Raw genomic sequence first — 18,557 nt, forward strand, 5'->3', positions numbered from 1 at the left:
GAGATACCGAGCCAATAACCAAAATGAGGATGAAGGATGTTCTGTCTTGGTGCAGCAGAATACAATTAAGCAAATCACGTTCTTCAAGCAAGCACTGTCTTTGCTGTTTGCAGACACGCAAGCTGTGTTTACAGCCGGCTGCACTTCACTTGGTGGCTAGGAAAGCTGTACACAGAGGACTTAAGAGCAGAGGGCTTGGTTTCTGGACCCATCACAAGCAAAGCTGCAGCACAGGTCTCTCCATCAACTGCATGTGAGAAGAAAGAAGTCAGAAAAGTCAGGCTTGGTTCACTCCTGCCCTTCATCTTGTGTAGACAGCTGCAAGCACAGAAAGCTGGTTTACATGTTACCTGAGCAGATGACAACACCTGTAGTAGCGTGAGATCACTAACTGCCCAGTACCACTCTGTTAGGAGCCTTGTTTTTTCTAAGAATTGTTAAGTATGGAAAGGATGCAAAATTACAGTGCCTAAAAGTCAAGAAGTGCCATTTATTTCTTAAAACCACTAGTTTATGGAGAATCAGAAACACTGCTAAGCAACTGCAGCCAGAGCACATAAAAAATTGAATGTCTTCCTGCCAGCCCACAAGCAAAGATAATGAGGTTAATCTCATTCATATTACACGATCCAATTTTGTAACATCTGGGTTTCCAAGGCACACTATTAGTGATATTTAAGCCTGCTCCTCATGGGAGCTCACAAAGCACAGTCTTTCAGGTGTCCTCAGATGTGCCAGAAACACTTCTGTATCCTACGTGCGGAGGCCAGGTTTCTCCCCGTCAGAGACCGGCTCTCTGGCCCCCCACACCCACGCTGCGAGGGAGGACAGGCCCCTTCCCGCATGGCGGCCCATGGAAGATGGCTCCGCCGGCCGGGACGCCTGAGGGGGCAGAGGGAAGGCGGGCGGCGCGAGCCCCCAGCAGCCGCAGCAGGCGCCGAGCAGGAGGCCGGTCCCAGCCGCCAGCCCACCTCGCCGCGGCGGTGGGGCTCCCGGGGCTGCACCCCGTTACCTGCGGATGCGGCTAGGCGCTGCAGTTGCTGGGGAAGCCCGCCTCTGCCGCTCCCCGCCTGCCCGGGCGGCTGAGGTAGGTTAGTCAGGTAGCCTCGGCCCCGCTCTCCCCCGAGGGTCGCTGGCCAGGTGGCCTTGATGAGCCGGCCGGGGCCGGCCGCTGCACTCCGCGCGGGGCTCGCCACTGGGCAGGGCATTAACCCGGCCGCACCGGACGCGCAGCCGCCGAGCCGGCATGGACGGGGCGGGCGCGGAGGAGGAGCGGGCGGCCAAACGGCTGGGTAAGGGCCGGGCCGCGAGGCTGGGCGCCGGCTCTCATTAATGACTGGGGGGGAGGCACCCGGCAATGAGCCTAATGAGCAGCCCCGGTGGAGGATAACGACCCTGTCGCCTCCTCCAGGCTGTTATCTGTGCGGCAGGCCCGCCGTGCGGGCTGTGGTGGCGAGGGCCGGCAGTCATTAGCCCCTGCCCCCCCTCGTCGCCTTGGGCAGGCGGCCCCGTCTTACCCTGGCCCTGCGGGCAAGCCGCCATTTTGCCTGGAGTGCCCTGGGGCATTTGGGGCAATGGGCTGCTGCTCGGTCCGGTGCCTGCGTAGCCCTCGTATCACCGGGCTTGTAAAAGCAGCTGGCAAGCTGGCGTGAGGGTTGGGGGCAGGCAGTCTTCCCTTTGTATCACACTGAGGGGTTCCTGTTGCCTCTGGGTTTCTAGACTGCTGGCACTTACTACCTTCACCCCCTGTCCAGTTTTCCTCCTCCTTGACTGAGCTTGCGTGGGTGGACCTGTGAAGCTGATGTTTCTCCCTGCGTGTGTGTTCAGGTTGCTTTGTACCAAATGCTCCAAACAACCTTAAAAGTCTTGCTGTCACTGTGCAAGTGGTTACTTTGTTCCAAGAAACATCTTAAGGAGGTGGTTGTGAGAAGAAAAAGAGGATTTTACTTCCAGCTCACGCACCTTCAGCAGCAGCAGCTCAGGCGTTCCAGACTCTATATGTATGATGTTCCCAGTCAGTTAAAAATCCCTTCTACTTAAGGTTACGTTTATCTAAACGTGGGACAAAGTGATTTTCAGTCTGGGGTCTTGTCATATGAATGATGGGAGAAAGGAATGGTTTGGTAACTTCCTATGTGTTATCATGAAGGCCTATCTTTCTCTCCAAACTTTATTTTCATTTCAGGTCTTTTTCTCTGGCAATCCCAAGTTGTTGTCAGGCCTTTGTTATATGTTTTAGAAATAGAGACAGCAATTTACTTTCTCTTGGAGGAATATTCCTGTAGATGATATAAAACTCCCAGGTGTCTATCTCTTTTTCTGCTGCAGATACAAGGTACATACACAAGACTTTGAAATGTATTTTGTGATGTAAGCACGTAACTGGTGTTTGCATAAAAATAAGTAAAAAGCTGCCTCAAATCAAAGCACTAAGCTGAAAATGCTATTCCTGATTTGAGGCAGAGGGTGAGTGACAGAATGGATATGTGAAAATATGAGCTTTTTCACATAATGAGCGAGGCAGTGAGGAGGACGGTGGAAAAAGGAATTATATAGAACACAGCCAGCTTCTGCCTCACTCAGTTCTTGACCCTCCCCATCAGGATATTTCATCTTATTTAACAGCAGTGGAAACTGTTGCTGCTTAAGAAGATCAAATTATTATAGTTGCATAGTTTCCTGCTTCTGTCTCTTTCCCCTGCAACTAATTCGGTTCTCTTAATCCTGTAAAAAGCAAATTAGAAGTCTTGGAAGCAGCCTGGCGTCCCCTTATACTTCCATGAAGATTCTCCCATCTGACTGGTGTTGTGAGGTTGCTTCTTGATTAACAATTGTTTAAGAAAGAAACATTGAGGCAGAAAGCAAGTTCTTTATTTTGGCATTGCACTAATATATATCAAAAGTAGGACAGAGTGAAATGAAATTATTTTAGATCTTTTTTCCCCAAAATTAAACAACCACATTTCTCTATGGGCACATACAACTGAAATGCTGCCAACAGTCTGCTCGAACTTTCTTCTTTCCAGACAGAGGCAGATATATGGTTTTGGTTTTATTATCCTACTTTCTGTTCTTAAGAAATAGTCACTTTTTTTTTTTAAAGTAGCAGAAATCACAGACTCACACATTCTGAGACAATCAGCAGGTTTTCTTCTTTGGAAATGTATATGCCAGCTGGGAAAGTATAATGCTTCTTTATTATTCTATTGCCTGTTTTAATTATTTCTCTTGCTGTGTTCTTTCTGACCTGTCTTCTACTATTCAGTCTCTCTTACTGTAATGCAGTTTGTGCTTTTTGTTAAACTTGGTCAGACCTCTTCACCTATTTTTGTTCTTAGCCAGCTATTTCACTACCTAACTTGTAAGTCTGTTATTCATAAGTGTTGTGGCTGAAGCTGCAGAAAACTAATTTAAGGCACTTATTAAAAGTTTGTACAATTGTTTTTTTGCTTGGTCAGCTTGAGTATGATAGAAACAGAAACCTCTATAAATCAAAAAGTGATGTCATTTGTCAAATAATGACTGCTGACACAGTAGACCAGAATTTTGCTTGTATTTTGCTTTTACTCATTTTAATAAGGTGACACTTAGTGTCTTGATAAGTCATTGATTTTTATTCTGTTCCTTATTCCAAAGACGTTTGTTATCCCCAGTGCTGTTTTCCCACTACTGTATTTGTAATATGCAACCTTCCCTTTATTCTCTGTGTCTGGAATTAATTCTTCCTGTAGTTCACAGTTGGTTGTTTTTGTAGGCATCTTGACTCTCAAAATGAGGCTTTTCTTATCTCAGATGTTTTAATATCTCCGTATTGACCATATCACATTCTTTGCTGTTGCTTTCCTAGCAGCACTCTGTCCTGGTGACAGTCTTGATTTTAAACTCTCTAGTTCTTTTCACTGTTGGATTTCATTGTGTAGTGTTTTCCTTCTCTCATAACTGAAACTTCCTATCCAGGCACACCCTTTTTCTGATGCCATCCAGACACATCTGGCTTAGACAATGTGCATGGGGGGTTGTTGTTTTTCATTTTTTCCTTGTAGAGTGCAAGGACGAGAAGGAAGACACATCACTGAATACTGAGCACTTTGTGGTAGATGCTGATGCTGTTGGTGGGCATGGTACAGGGAGCAGTGTGCTGTCTGCATTCCAAAGCACAGCTATAAAGGAAGAAGTTGAGGATACCTTGGGAACAGAAGATAGGATCAACCCTGTAAAGAAGGTGGAGGAAGATGGAAGATATTGCACTCTGCAGGCAACTGAGTCAACTTCCCAAGACTCAGAGGCCCTTGATGACCAGCTCGACCTTGCTTCAGTGTGTGGGCAGCTGTCAAATTTCCTCAGTGATGTGAAGGCTGTGCCCCCGCTTTCTGTGGTTGAATTTGCACAGGACCCCACAGGTCAGTCAGGATCACATGAACAGTGTGAGAGCTATTACTCTGATGGGATTGAGAAGGAGGCAAAGAAGAAAAAAAGTAATGACAGAAGTGGGACATGCGCTGAGAAAGCATCTAGTGGAATCCCCGGAGACCTCTGCAAGCAGGATGTGTGTGGCCCAGCTCCTCGCCAATCATCCAAATGCGCTTCAGCCAATGCTGCAGCTCAGCAATCCTACAAGGTGTCTTCAGTTCTGGAATCCAGAAGTAGCCATGATGGGACCAAGGGAAAAAAAGAGTTATTTGAGAATCCAGAAATTCTGCCACCAGTCAGGAAGAAGTCACGCACCTTCTATAGTGCAGGTAGATACTGGGGAATCCACTGGCAGACAGTGACACTTGTAGTGCTAATCACACTGGTGTTTCCTTCACCATACTGAAGGCACAGCATGGAGGTGCTGAGCTGCTCTAACTGGTATTGCAAAGCATTCTACACTATTAGATGCATGAAGACTTCTTCAAATAAAGGTTGCTCAGTGCCTTATGTTTGAAGCATTGCTAGCGATGCTGTTTGTTTTACTGTGGAAGAAGATTTTTTGTTTATTTTTGTGGTTTCCTTTAAAAAAATCTTTTATGTTGTTCATGTATTTCTAAGTATAGTAAAAAATGTTCTGTTTTGTTCTTCCTGTCTTGTTTCTTTTGCTGTGTTTTTTTTGTTTTCTTACCACATAATCCCCATCTCTCTCTCTTTGAACAATGCATCATTTCTAGAGCAGCTAGAAGAGTTGGAGAAGATGTTCCAGGAAGACCACTACCCTGACAATGAGAAGAGGAGGGAGATTGCGGCTGTGGTTGGTGTAACGCCACAGCGTATCATGGTAACACCTGTGTGGGTAACAGTGCTGACTGTGGGTTCTGTGCAGAAAATTGATGGAGAGGGACTGGGGCAGGGAGGAGGAGCTTGAGTCACAAGGAAAGAGGAACTCATGAGTAACAGGATAGAGACTGCACTTGCCACTGGTGACAAGAGAAGGAAGAGAGCTCACAGGGATGAACACTGCACAACCAGTTGGTTGTGCAGTGTCTGCACACCCCACCCAAAATGGCAGCAGAGTCTACCCCATCTCTTCCCATTTCCTAAGATGAGATGCATAATGGGTAGGTAAAAGAGGCTAAGGAGATTGGAGTTAATCTCTTTTATCTTGAAGATCATGGGCAACAAAGGAAACTGGTGTTTGGGGGTATCTTTCTGCTGTTATTCTTCTCTTTCTGTTTGCAATGAATCTTGCAGGTTCTCTAGAAGAAAGATTTCTTGAGGTTCCTTTCTCTGAAGAAAGGTTTCTGGCCTCACCTGGTGCTGTGTGGAGGCAGTCATTGCTGATTCATTTCCTGTGTCACCATGTGTAGATGGTTTCCTCTCTGAATGCATCATTTCTTTCCATTTATCAGGTCTGGTTTCAGAATCGCAGAGCAAAGTGGCGGAAATCGGAGAAGTTGAGTGTGAAAGGCAACAAAAAATATCCAACATCATCAGCTCTGTCAGTCCCCTTTGGGACAGATAGTTATGGGTAAGGGACTTACTCTGTTTTCTCATTTCTCCACAATAGATACCTCATGAATTAAATATTTTCCTTTGCCATTTCCCCTTTACATTTAAGCTACGGAGAGCTGACCATTGAGTTGGACCTCGGTAGCCTGTCAGGTTTCTGGGCAAATTGCAGTGGACCCTCTTAAAAGCGCTTTTGATTAACCTGTAGCACTGTTTTGAAATGAAACTATTGAAATCGCTCTGGAGTCACGTAGAGAGCAAGGGATGAGATAGAAAAGTCTGTGGAATCACCCCTTCATTTTTAGTTTCTGTGAATGTGTTGGCCAGGCTCTTTGTGTGCACTTAGGAATTCTTTTATCCCAGTCCTTCTCCTGACATCACTTTCCATTTCCATGGATTTTCATTTGGCGATGGAAATGCTGCTTCCTTAGATCAGTCTTACAAAGTCATGGGCTTCTTTGAAGAAATACAAGCTAGCACCTTTCATAGGTGAGCAGGGAACATTTATTGGGGGGTGGGGGAAGGGAGTATGTGAGAGGATAGATGGTCTTTCAAGGGGGAGTGGGTGAGTGAGTGAGGGAAGAAGTTAGTCTCCACAGGCAGGTGTTTACGGCAGTCTGGAGTGAGAGTCTTCCTGCAAAGAAAACAGAATGAAAAGGGAAAAATTAAGTGAAAGATTGGAGACCACCTGGCTGATTTCATTGCACTGTCCCTGCTGCCTGTTCTTTCCACACTAGTGACCTGGGCTGCTTCCCCAAATGATACAGCATCCCGTGCACTGTTTCTCCTTGCACTTATAAGTCATCCAGCGCTTTCCCTTTCCACCTGCTAGTGATCTAGGATTTGCCCATTGTAGGATAGTTAGAAGAGTGAATACTTTGTCGTAATGTCTTATCCTCTGGTCCCTGCTCATACCCTTTATGTATACCTCCAGAGCACCTCTTCTGCCCATGCCTCCATTGCCTGACATTGCTCATGAACAGTCTGCTATGCTGGGTGTAGACACTACAGCTGGGAACTACTCCAGCCTGCTCAGTGGACATCCTGCACCACTTGCCTCCTCCTCAGGTGAGACCCCTATCAGCACAAGTATTTTGCATAGCTGCAGCATTAGCAGGTGGTGCTGGTAGGTTCCCAAATGCTGTAGGGAAGGTTGTGAGAGCCCTTCGCCATCAGTCCAAAAAGTGACACCAGGTTTAACAGCTCTGTGCTAATCAAGTATCTACCAGCTACGTACCAGCACGGTGGTGCCTGCGTGCTAACGGTAGAGCCAAATTTGCAGTCCTTATTCATGTCCTAGCACAAGCCAGCAAGGAATTCTTAATATGATATCATAATATGACTTCATTGGGGCATTCTTCCATAATAGCTGTTTGACACTGGCACTGCTTCTCTGAATGATGATGAAAGTATTATTCTGGTTATTATGCTCTTCACAGCAGATATACACACGCCATATTCTGGTTTAGACTGTAACATTCTGGCTACAACCTGTAGTCAAGTAAGCTGTGTGAGGAAGGTGCATTGTATAAATTGTTGGGGTTGTAGAGCCTCCCTCAGGTACTCCATACCTTTAAATCTCCAAAGGAGGTTCCTTGACTTCTCCAGTCAGTGCAATTTTCCATTTTGTGCAAGACCTTGGGGGAGTGAGACTAGTTGAGTTCTGAAGCATACAGCTTAATTTAATTGCTGTTGCAGTGTTGTTGAAGGTCAGTGGGGCGTGCTGTTGGACCAGTTTTCTGCCTGAACTGCATTTAGACTTTAAAGATCGATGGCAACCAAAAAGAGAGGATTTGTTCAATTGTGTATTTATGTGTGGAGTATGAGAGCATTCCCTAGAGTCAGGAATGTTCCCTAAAGCATTTCCTATATATGTTTGCGTTTCCAAATTGGCACGACTTGAAAATATTTCCACAGTGATGAAGACTTCACCACTTCCTTAGGAACAGGTATTCCAAGCAATAGATGTGCTGACATGTGGTACGGTTGTGTGTACTTTCCTGCTTCCCAGTGTTATTCATTCTTTTGAATTTCATGCCATCATTTCTGCCTCCTCATTGTATTCTAAATATACAGGGTTATCGGTATTAAGGGCAGTTCTGTGCAAGTCATCTTCTAATAATTACCAAAAGACTTTAATGTATATTTAATAGTGCTGATACCTTAAGAGTATTTTGGCACTGTAGAAAGCAACTATAAGATTGTAGCAATAAGCTTAGAATACTAATAAATAGATATGCATGCTAAAAGTACTTCATTGAGATACTTTCTTGATACTGTAATTTAGTACTTCTGTCATTTAAATTTGCCTTTCATAGTCTCAAGGCAAGGACTACTTTAGTCAATTCTATGAGCTGTTTAATCAATATGACTGTAATTCACTTAGGTCCAGTTTTTCCACTTGCAGCAGAGTAAATATGGTCAAAGTGTTTGAATAATTCACTGCTTCCCAGAATGGTACAGTCTGTTGAGTCCTGTATTTAATTAGGTAAAGACCAAGATTTTGCAGAGTGATTAATTTAAAAGAAACAAAACAAATGCCCTCATATTTTTACACTTATATTCAGAACTATCCTGGTTTCTAAAGTACATTTGCAGGTGGGCTATTTAGTCAAGAGAGAACATATTTGTTAGAGAAATAAAGTTTCATTCAGGGATGTGATCTTGTCATCTCTCTGTATTGAGCAATTTCTTTCTGGGGAATCTGCACACTGGGATGCAGTTCACCATGTGGAAAACACAAGCAATCTTTCTGATAGGAAAGAAATGTCCCAGCTGAATTCTTTGTACAATGTGTAAGGAAGAAAAAGGGCAAGTGAATGTCCCTGAGAGTGGACTGGGTATGTGAGAAAATGAGTGATAAAGATAGCTGGGTTTTTTACTCCCTGAATCCTTTGAACTTGGTGCTGACTGCCACCTATTGCATTTACTGTGTATGTACCTAGCTTTTATGAAACACATGCTTCCTTTGCTTATCTGAAACCCCTGCATCTTCAGTGTTAAGGACGTGTGAAGATGAGAATATGCTTCATTCTGCTACATCTATGTGAGGGAACAAGCTTCCCCTTGTTCTCTTTAAATCATGCTGGGCAAGAAGTAATAAAATCTATTTGTGTCATCTAAGGCTGGTAAATACTTTCCAGATACAGATCTGTTTGGAAAAAAAAGTGCCTTTTCTAAATCACTTTGCAGAAAAGAGGCATGCTTTGCTAATGCACACAAACTGTGATGTTTGATGATTGGTTTTCAACCTGGTTTCCTGAGGGAAGGGAGGAATATTGTGTGTGTAATGAGCCACACACTCTCTTTGTTTATGAAACCCACCCTGCCCTCCAAATTTGTTTAATACAGTTTAATTTATTGATGGAAGGTGGAAGTCTTAAAAAATTACATTCTTACAAGTCATGGGAAAATTGGTGCCTGGGCAGAGTAGAGACCTAAGTTAGTGCTCCCTCTGAGGGAAAAGACTGTTACTAGGTGTAGGGAGTCCTCATAGAAGAGAGATCTGCATGGCACAATCACAGGAAAAGCTTCAGTCGCATTTTTGCCTTACTAGATGTGGGATAACACCATCATGGGGAACGAAACGTGCTCGTTTTGTTATCTAGCATTGTGTAGGCAGACTTTTCTCTTAAAGAATGGAAACAGAAAATGAAATGGAAGAAAAATGAAAGACAACGCGACTTTTGAATTCATTCAGCCTCCTTGTTCGGAAAAAAAGCTTGTCAATAAATAGGGCCATCCAGGGTCCACCTGTTTTCTTTATTAGAATATATCAGAAAATGAAGGAGATAAAACTTGGATAGGATGAAATCCAAAGTAACAGAAGCAAAATAAAAGAGGGAACAAATGAATATAAAGGTCATCAATTTACAAGGCAAAAACAATTGCTTAGTAAAAGTGGCCCTCCTGGAAACAGCTTATGGAAGGTTTCAGCAAAATAATCTGTGATCTGTGCACAATGGTGCAGTTGTACCCAGAGATTGTAGCCTAATGGAGTGGCTATTCAGGTGCTTTCCTTGGTAGCAGTGTGTTTAACCACTTCAGCAGGACAAGCAAATTACTTAAGTGCATGAGAACAGTACGATCTGTTACCTGTCACCTTTGGAGAGTGTTCAGAGCCATCTTTGCCATTGTTTTTACACGCTGTAGCTCTAGTTCTGACTGTCTGTTAGTTTGTGGTTGGGTTTTTTGTTTTTTTTTTTTATGTCCCACTGTTTTGTACAGTTCTCCAAACAAGCTGATTAAAAATGCCAGGAAGTTATATTTGAGATGTACTCTACTTTGCTGGCAGTTATGGCTTCTGATTTTGATATTAGCCACACTACTTGCCATAAGAGCCTTTTGTGCTTCAAAAATTAAATCTTGAGCTTGCTTTGATCTTAGAATTGTTTTCTTACTACTTTTGCTAGACACATAGCTTGCTTTAAATCAATAGAGGTTTTTTTGACATTTGCAGTTATTTGAAGTTTTTCTTGTTTGTCTGAGATCTCTTACGGATATATATATCTGTGATTCATTGACTTAAAACATTGGGGTATGTTTTCTTTAGAGTTGGCCCTTTGGAAAGAGAAGTTACTTTCTATGCCTCTGGTTTGTGGGAGGAGATTTTTCTGACCCGCTGGTGCTTTTGCAGGAAATACTTTGTTTCATGTGGCTATCTTGCTGAGGACACATGTCAGGAGCCCAGCCTATGCTGGTATCTCTTATGCAAATAGCAAGAGGATTATTCAGTGGCAGAGATGGGATTGTAATGGAAGTCTTGGGAGCAACTGGATGAAATTGGACATGATCTGTCAAAGAACGGTAAATAAATGACAAGCTCTAATGATTTCACTTGTAAGATTCTGGCTTTTGAACAAATTACTTTAAAGCTGATGATGTGTAGCTGACACGGTAAGCAAGAGTCATACCTTTTAAACAAGTGGTAGGTTCTGGCCTACTGAAAATCCAGAAGAGGATCAGACTGACACACTTCTCAAAACAATGCAGTTATAGAGACTGAATTTGGTTTACTGATCTTCAGTCCATTAAATTAAGAATGCCGTTGCTATTTGATGAATATTTTGTCTACTTTCAAAATGTCATTTACAAGAGAGATGTGTTTTCTCATAGTTTCAAGAGAGGATGTATCTGTGAAAAGCTTTGTGATGGCCCTTAATGTTCCAGTAAATGCTGCAATTACACAGGCATGTTTTATTAAAAGAAACTGGATTGGATAGTGTATGACATAGAGACTAATAGTAATAGAGCCTTTTGCTGAACTCTTGATTTGATGCTTGAGAAAGCAGCCCTAGCAAGTAGACCATCTGAGGTTAGACTGGTTGCTTAGCCTGCAAACAATATCAGCTGCATTGTGCCCAGCACTGGACTTTTTAAACAGTCATCATTATGGTCTCCAGCCTCCCAAACAGTCTGCAGGCAGCTGCATAGTTCCTGCCTGAATCATTGCAGGCATCTCATGCCAAGGCCTTTTGGAGTCAACATAATAAGCGCTTGACTAAGAAAGTCATGTATGGTTGATGTCAAGAGGAAGGGCTCCAATGCAGATAGGTGTCACTCAGGTAACAAATCTTGTGCGCGTGATCTGGTCTGTTAACAACAGTGAAAGCAGCTTCCTAGAACATTTGAAAATGATATTTTCACAGTTGAAACCACAGTTGAAACCATGCCCTGTTTTAAGTTCATGGACACCTCTCTAAAATAGGCCTCAGTCTCCTTCAAGACTGGTGAAAAACTGAAATCACAGTAATCCCAACAGAAATATATACATCAATTTTTGTTAATTTAAGACTGCCCCATTCATTGGAAGCTATTTGCATTAAAGAATGGGTCTCTTAACTCTGCTAGGATATTGAGGAAGCAGCTATAGTAGCAGGAAGACAGCTGTGTAGCTGAAGACAGTATAGCCATTCTTGAGTTTTAAGTGTAGCACCAGGACTGGTTCAGAGATCTGAAGCTGCAAATTATTAAATTGCTCTCCAAAAATTCCCAAGGTTGTCTCATGGACTGAAAACCCAGAAATAGTGGAAATGATAAACAAAAAATCCTACTGTTACATTTCCATGTTCAGTGGAAAGCCTTCTGAGGATATCTATCTCTACATCAATGTCAGGAAGAGCAACAGAATTGTAAAACATAAGTATTATCTCAAGCCAGTGATCAGAATTCATCATTGAACAAGATGCTGGAATCTTCTGTAAGTACAGTATAAGATTTAGCAGATACTACTTCTTTGGGAATTGTTTATTCTTACTGCATTTGTGGCTTTATTCAGAGGATACAAATTCAGAGTCTTTCTTTGAAAGGACTGAGAAGTAGAGGAAACTTTAGAAAAGGCTGAACCAGCTCTTTGGAGGCCGAATGTGCTGTCTTCATGATCTCATTGGCTGTGGATCGTATTGCCATGATCCACAAAGATTATCTGCAATAAGTGTTGCAAATATTTCAAAAACCAGAACTTAATTCTTAGTAGATGTGAAAGTGGGTTTCAAAGTGATTTCCTAGGCTATGTTGTTACACTGCTTGTATTCATCCTGAGCAAGACTAAGGCCATCTGCAGAATAGCTAATCCTACTGTCATTATTGAACCAAAGCTTTACCAGGATATAGACTGTTTCTCAGAGAAGTTGTGCCCCACATGGCTGCTGTTTCATAATGTTTGTGTGAACTGCTACATTCTGGGACAGAATGGTTAGGAGAACCAGTGCAAATGATGGTTTTAAAAAAACAGAAGAGATCTTCAGCTTCATTTCTGGCTAAGCCTTTTTGACTTGCAAGGAAACTAAATGTTGTTTTGACTAGTGCTTTGTTGTGTGGGATCTGTGCTGTGTCAAAAAACAGGAATGTGACAGGTACATCATAGATGCTGCCTGACATGTAGCAGTAGTATGTTCAAATAGAAAAAATAAATCACTGAGAATTGCCTGGGCATGTGAATGCTTTAGAGATGCCACCCTAGATTTTGCTCTAGTTTTCTAAATGAGCCGAAAATCAGGGCTATTCAAATTTTCATTGAAACGTCAGTACTCCCTCTTTCCATAGTTGCAGAGGTTGAAAGAAATTGAATGTAGGAAGATGCAATAAGATAGGCACAATTGCACAGCACGCTGGGGAATCTGAGAAATGGTGCTGCAAGGTGTTGAAATGGGATCTCCTGATCAGCTCTCTGGGCATGCATACCAAAATTCTCTAAAGGTAGCTCATGCTTGCTGTGGCAGCTTTATGTTTAGGTTTTATGTTTAAGGCCTTTGATTCACACCTGGTGGAGTGCATTTGATGTTACTCTGTATGCCTGCAAGGGTGAAGTACAGCTGTAAACTATCCATGCTACTAGCTTTCCCTGAATGCTTTACAATGTGTAGGAGTAGACCAGCTTTACCTGAACAGTCAGTGATATGTTCTCATACCTGCCTCATCCTTGTGCTGGTTCAGCCTAGCTAGACATTTCAAATCGTGTCATGCACACCTGATGGTTACACTTCGCAAGAGAGAAATAATTTGCTATTTGGCATAATAAAAGAAAATCTTGTTCTCTTGCACTATGTGCAAGCTTCTTGACCTTCTGTGTATACTTGTTACTCTGGATCACCAGCATACATGATTCTGACCTTTTCATTTCCTATATTGTCCTCTTTCCACAGAGGCTGTTCTGTAGGAAACTGTTCCTCTCTCCTTTTCCAGCAGTGACTGAGGAGACAGGTCACCAAACAAGATTCTAGCAACCAAATGGTGTTGGTTTCCTTTTCCATCTCCCAGCTTCTTTTCCCAAGGCCCTTCAGCTGACATCTCTGCTTTTTTTTTTTTTTTTTTTTGGCATAACTCATCAGAGGCCAAACCAGGAGTGAAAATTTGGTTAAAAAATGGCCTAGACAGTGGATCTCTAAAGGCACGTTTTTGTTTCTTTTGAACCACGGTTAAATTTTTCAAAAGGGTAATGTGTGCAGCACACTTTTCCCAGAGGACAGTAGAGATGGAAGATGGCTGGGGGATTGTTCCTGGCTTTTTTCCAGGAAGTACTTTGCTTCATTTGGCTGCCTTCTTGAGAGCTGAATAAATCCAGTATGCAGAGACTGAAATCATGAAGGTAATTTTATTTAACCAATAAACATAATCCTCTGTTCCAGAGAGCTTGCTACTACTCCCTTTTGCTTCCCAGCAGCAATGCTGGTACTTGTTTACTTTTATACCCATCAGTTAACCTCCACTCTTTCACCAGCATCTTGCTTTTTTGTTCTGCCACTCTTGTCATTCCCTCTGCTTGCTCCTTTTAATTTTTGGTATGACAGTCTCTCTTTTTATTCACAGTCTCTTCAGTGGCAGGAATGGTGGCATCTTGTGAAGCAGTTCAGACAAAGGTGTTACCACAGCTCAACTTCAGTTCCAGCAGAACGGAGTGCTTCCCTAGTCTTCCCAGCCCTCCACCCATCCGCAGGGCCAGCCTACCCCTCAGTCTGTCCTTCAACCCCCCCAGTCATATTGTTCCCTTGATGCTGGACACTCCCAACAGTGAATGCAGCTTGTCCAGTCAGGAAAATGGCTCCAGGGAGGCCTTCACTTACAGCATCCAGAATCAAGGGTAGGAACAGATGAAATTGTCTTTGAGGGAGGTGAAAAATGTGAACCCTGGGAGAAGCCTTGGGAGGGTGAAGGTGGGACATGGGACAAGGAAATAGGTGGGAGCATAAATGAGAAGTTAGATGTGGGAGTGAGAATGTCCTTTAAATGGACTATGAAAAAGTATATAATGTGCGTAGTAGGACAGGGCACCTGCTATCAGAAAAGTGATACCTTTAATCAGAGTGCTTTCAGAATTGCATGCCTGTAAAGTCAAAGTGGGGTTCAGAAGCACAGTGAAAAGGAATCCTTGAGAGAGGGTGGGTGTGCTTTGGAGAGCGGGAAGAACTGAAGGAAAGGTAATCCCTTTCCCCTAGCACGCATTGTTAAAGAAACTTGCTGTGAAAGCACTTGGCTCAAGTGGTTCCTGTTGCTCTTGTCCTGTGCCCAGCATTTGGGAGGAGATCAGGGTTGGAGCAGCTGTCAAGGGGAAGATACAACAATTGTTTATTGTACAGGTTGCTGTATCTGTTTACCCTACTTTAGTCTCTGAATTGCCCCTCTCCTTGCTCTCTGCAGTTTGAGTTCACCAGTTTCCTGCAATTATCCTGAGCAGCTGGAGTCGGCAGGCAACCTAGAGACCACGTACTGTCAGTACAGCAGCCAGGGTGGAATTTACCAGCTGCCCCAATATCCCCAGCAGCATCAGCTCTCCCAGTTCCACCATCTGCCAGGTCACCTGGCCAGCAATGTGCTTTCCAGCGTCCGCCTCACTCCTACACCACCCACTGAGTCCCATACAGCTTTCCTCTCCTTACCTGGTAATGGTGGAGTTGCAACCTATGGGGCAGCAGGAGCCACACAAGGCTACATACAAAACCACATGGCAGGACAACTCTTGTTACAGCAGCCAAGTGGAAACTCAGGTAAATTTCTGAAATCTTTTGGCATCCCATTCCTCTGTTTTACTGATAACTGTGACAGAAAGAAGGAATGTGCATATACATGCACAAATATATATATGCTGCCCATCTTTTTTTTTTGTAATTTCCTTGTATGCTTTTAAAGTGCTGAGTGACCCATTAATTTGAATCAAAAGTTACTACGTAGGCTGCATGTTAGAGAGAGTGTTACCATGTGAATATGTCAGGTAGTGCAACGGTTTTGTCTGGAACAGAGAGCTAACTTTTCTTTTTCAGGAGTGTACTGTTGTGCAAGCTAACATGTCTTTGGTGTATGTGGGTTGGTGTCAAGGGTGCAAAGTGAAAAAGGTGCCACAGCAAATGGAATAGTTGGAGACAGCAAGAAAAATAGGCTTCTAACTCTGGTGGGCTTCTGCAGAAACCATTTTGAAAGAATGTTATGTATCTTAGGGTAGTGCAAAAGAAGAGAGTTAGAGACAGGGGACAACAGAGTATGGATATAGCTTCTTTCTTTTTCGTCCTCTGATGTGAATTTGCAGCACCACTTAGATTAAAGCACCTCAGCGTAGTTTTCTAAAAAGTAACTAGGTAAAAATGGCATCGTCGGTCTCCTTGTTTTGTGCCAGGGATTAGTATTTGGAAGTTGGTCAAGCCCAAGTACAACTAAAAGATAAACTATTGCAGTTTATTTCTTTGGACTGTCAGGTTTGTTGAATTAAGCTCACAGTCTAAAAAATACATCTCTGTTCTTATCGCATAAGAGAACAGAGTTTTCAGACCACAGATGCTGCTCCTGTTTTTGTACTGCTTTTGTGGACCTTGTCAGGGAGAGAAGTCTTGACTCTGAGAGTGATGGGTGCAAGCTGGCTCATGTTCACACTGTTCACAGCTAACATTCCCCAGAACAGGTTGGCAGCACCCATGCTATCTAGCACACTTGGCCTGGTTCTCCTCTCTGGTTGTAAGGCATAATTATTATTTTCTGAGGTTTTTCAGTTTGAAGTGCCAGAAGTAATGAGAGGGCTGTGTCCCACTGCACCAAATTAATGTTTTTATAGTGTGATGCCAAAAGTGTGTGTTGTGTGCCTTGGGGCATGTCGTGCGAGCATAAAGGGATGTAAAGGTGCAAGCCTTGTTAGGACTGATAAAGTTGGAGGATTGTTGAAGGAACAGAGGCAGAGTTGATGGTCTCTTTTTCCATACTTCTGTTCAAGGAAGGGATCCTGTGGCTGTTACGCAGTGTGGATGACCAGGGACTGGGCTTCCAGAAGTGCATTGGGGAGGGAACCAATCTGTCAGTGTAGACACCCATAATTCTTACTTCAGCATGTAAGCAAGTGAGCAGTTTAGTTGCATTATAGATATTAATTAAAAAACATTCCTGCTTCTGGATTGCAGCTTTAATAAATGAAAGTGAAGATTAAGCATCCAGCTTATGCTTTGCAGAGCTAACTTGGAAAATAGGAGTGGAGGAAAAAAAATTGGGGGGGAGGGTGTCTCTAATATCATTACATACACTCAGGATCTGTGCTGAAGTGACATCATTTTTTTAGATTATAACAATGCTATGAACTTCCTAAGTTTTTCCTTGAAATAACTACGTTCTGGATAAATACACTGCAACGTAAACAACAAAGTTAACCTTCATATGTGTGTGATGTCTACTCTATTGCAGTAACCATTAAGGCATAACTGTAACACTGTCTTTCCACTGATTATGCTCTCTTAAGCACAACATACACATTTTTACGTATACATGGTTTTAATCCTCCTTTCCTTATTTTTATTATTCTTTCTTGCTTGCTTTTTTCCTCAGCAGGCACCACTTCCTATCAAGCTGTCTCCTGGAATGATTTCTACATGCAGGGAGCTCCATTCTCAAATCAGTTGTGCTCACGCATGCCATTTTCTAGCACAGCAGGAGGACAGTACTTCACAGAGCAGATTTCCTACACTCAGCCACCTTGCCTGCCCTCCTCTCCATATTTTCTTCAAGTGCCCAATGGAACAACACTGGGATCCATGCCACATACTGTAAAACAAAAGGGAGTCACACCATCAGACCAGATTTCATACCAGAACCACCAAACAGAGCCAGAGTTGACATCGCTTGCTGAAAGAGAGGAAGTAGAGAGTAGCAGCGAGAAAGGAGAGACTATTGTTGGTAACTGAAAAGCCAGCTGATTTTTTTTTGAGAAGGGGGGAATAAGGAAAGAGTTCCAAAACAGCAGTAGCTCCTCTAAATGCGGGATCAAAACTGTGGCATGAATGGGAGTGGAACTTTTTTTTTTCTGGGTTGCTGTCCAAGACAGGTCCCATTATCCTATATCTAGTTCTTAGATTAATCTATTTTTAGAAATGGGGATTTATAGGTCAGTGAAATAGATGGCAAAGTTCTGTTCTCCGTCAGACATTGTCTGTTGTGAGCTGAATGGCTACACAGGACTAATTATTTCTAAGATTTCCAGAGGCGTATACACCTCTCTTCAAAGCAGAACTACTTCCTGAGCAAGAAGAGGGGAAGGGGAAGGGAGAGCTTTCTGTTTGGATTTCCATTTTCAGACTTCTATTTTGGAAACACAATTACCTTACTCTAGATTTGTTGAAAAGTGCCCCATGCCTTAAATATTGTTTGGGGGTGTGTGTCTAATTTTGAAATATGAAACATTTGAAAAAATTCAAGTTATTCTGTGTCATGTGAGATCACACTTTCTTATGAATCTGTTTGTTTTTTCTTCAGATATTAAAGAAGAAACTAATGACTGATGCTGCACTCTGAGGAAAAAAACAAAGGAAGAGGAAACATTACCGGTTTAAGCGCTGCAAAATAAGAAGAGACAAAAAGAGAGACGAGAATAATAATATTTGCAACGGAAGCACTTTTTTGTTTCTTTTTTGGGGTTGTTTTTTTTTCTTGTTGTCATGATTATTTTCCCGCTGAGGAAAGAAGCAGGGAAATTTCAATTAATAAAAGGTTCTGGTCTGTGTTTTTTGCAAATCTCCTGACTTTATTTTTCTTAATGAATCCTAATCTTGAGGAGCTCACAGACAGAAAAATGCTGATACAGGCACTGGAGTCCCATGGGTAGGTGGAAGTTCCAGATCATGCAAGAGTCAGAAGGTATGGCTGGTATCCTGGAATATGTGGGAAGA

General features: G+C 42.8%; 1 protein-coding gene across 1 annotated transcript; it reads left to right on the forward strand.

Moving 5' to 3' along the window:
- The first annotated feature begins 1,246 nt into the window (after window positions 1-1,246).
- NOBOX (NOBOX oogenesis homeobox) lies at window positions 1,247-18,318 on the forward strand. Its single transcript, XM_072885574.1, has 9 exons — window positions 1,247-1,292; window positions 4,044-4,739; window positions 5,148-5,254; window positions 5,826-5,944; window positions 6,860-6,993; window positions 14,233-14,503; window positions 15,061-15,407; window positions 17,221-17,568; window positions 18,145-18,318. The coding sequence occupies exons 1-9, from the start codon at window positions 1,247-1,249 to the stop codon at window positions 18,168-18,170; spliced, it is 2,094 nt and encodes a 697-aa protein (XP_072741675.1). The 3' UTR covers window positions 18,171-18,318.
- The last annotated feature ends 239 nt before the right edge of the window (window positions 18,319-18,557 follow it).

Source organism: Ciconia boyciana, chromosome 1 (genome assembly GCF_034638445.1).
Source record: "Ciconia boyciana chromosome 1, ASM3463844v1, whole genome shotgun sequence".
NCBI classification, from domain to species: Eukaryota; Metazoa; Chordata; class Aves; order Ciconiiformes; family Ciconiidae; genus Ciconia; species Ciconia boyciana.

Bases quoted from the DNA above. Each gene is read 5' to 3' on its own strand.
- NOBOX (XM_072885574.1), top strand. From the start codon at position 1,247: ATGGACGGGGCGGGCGCGGAGGAGGAGCGGGCGGCCAAACGGCTGG. The intron at 6,994-14,232 runs GTGAGACCCCTA...TTTTATTCACAG, and splicing joins ACCACTTGCCTCCTCCTCAG to TCTCTTCAGTGGCAGGAATG. The intron at 15,408-17,220 runs GTAAATTTCTGA...TTTTTTCCTCAG, and splicing joins GCAGCCAAGTGGAAACTCAG to CAGGCACCACTTCCTATCAA.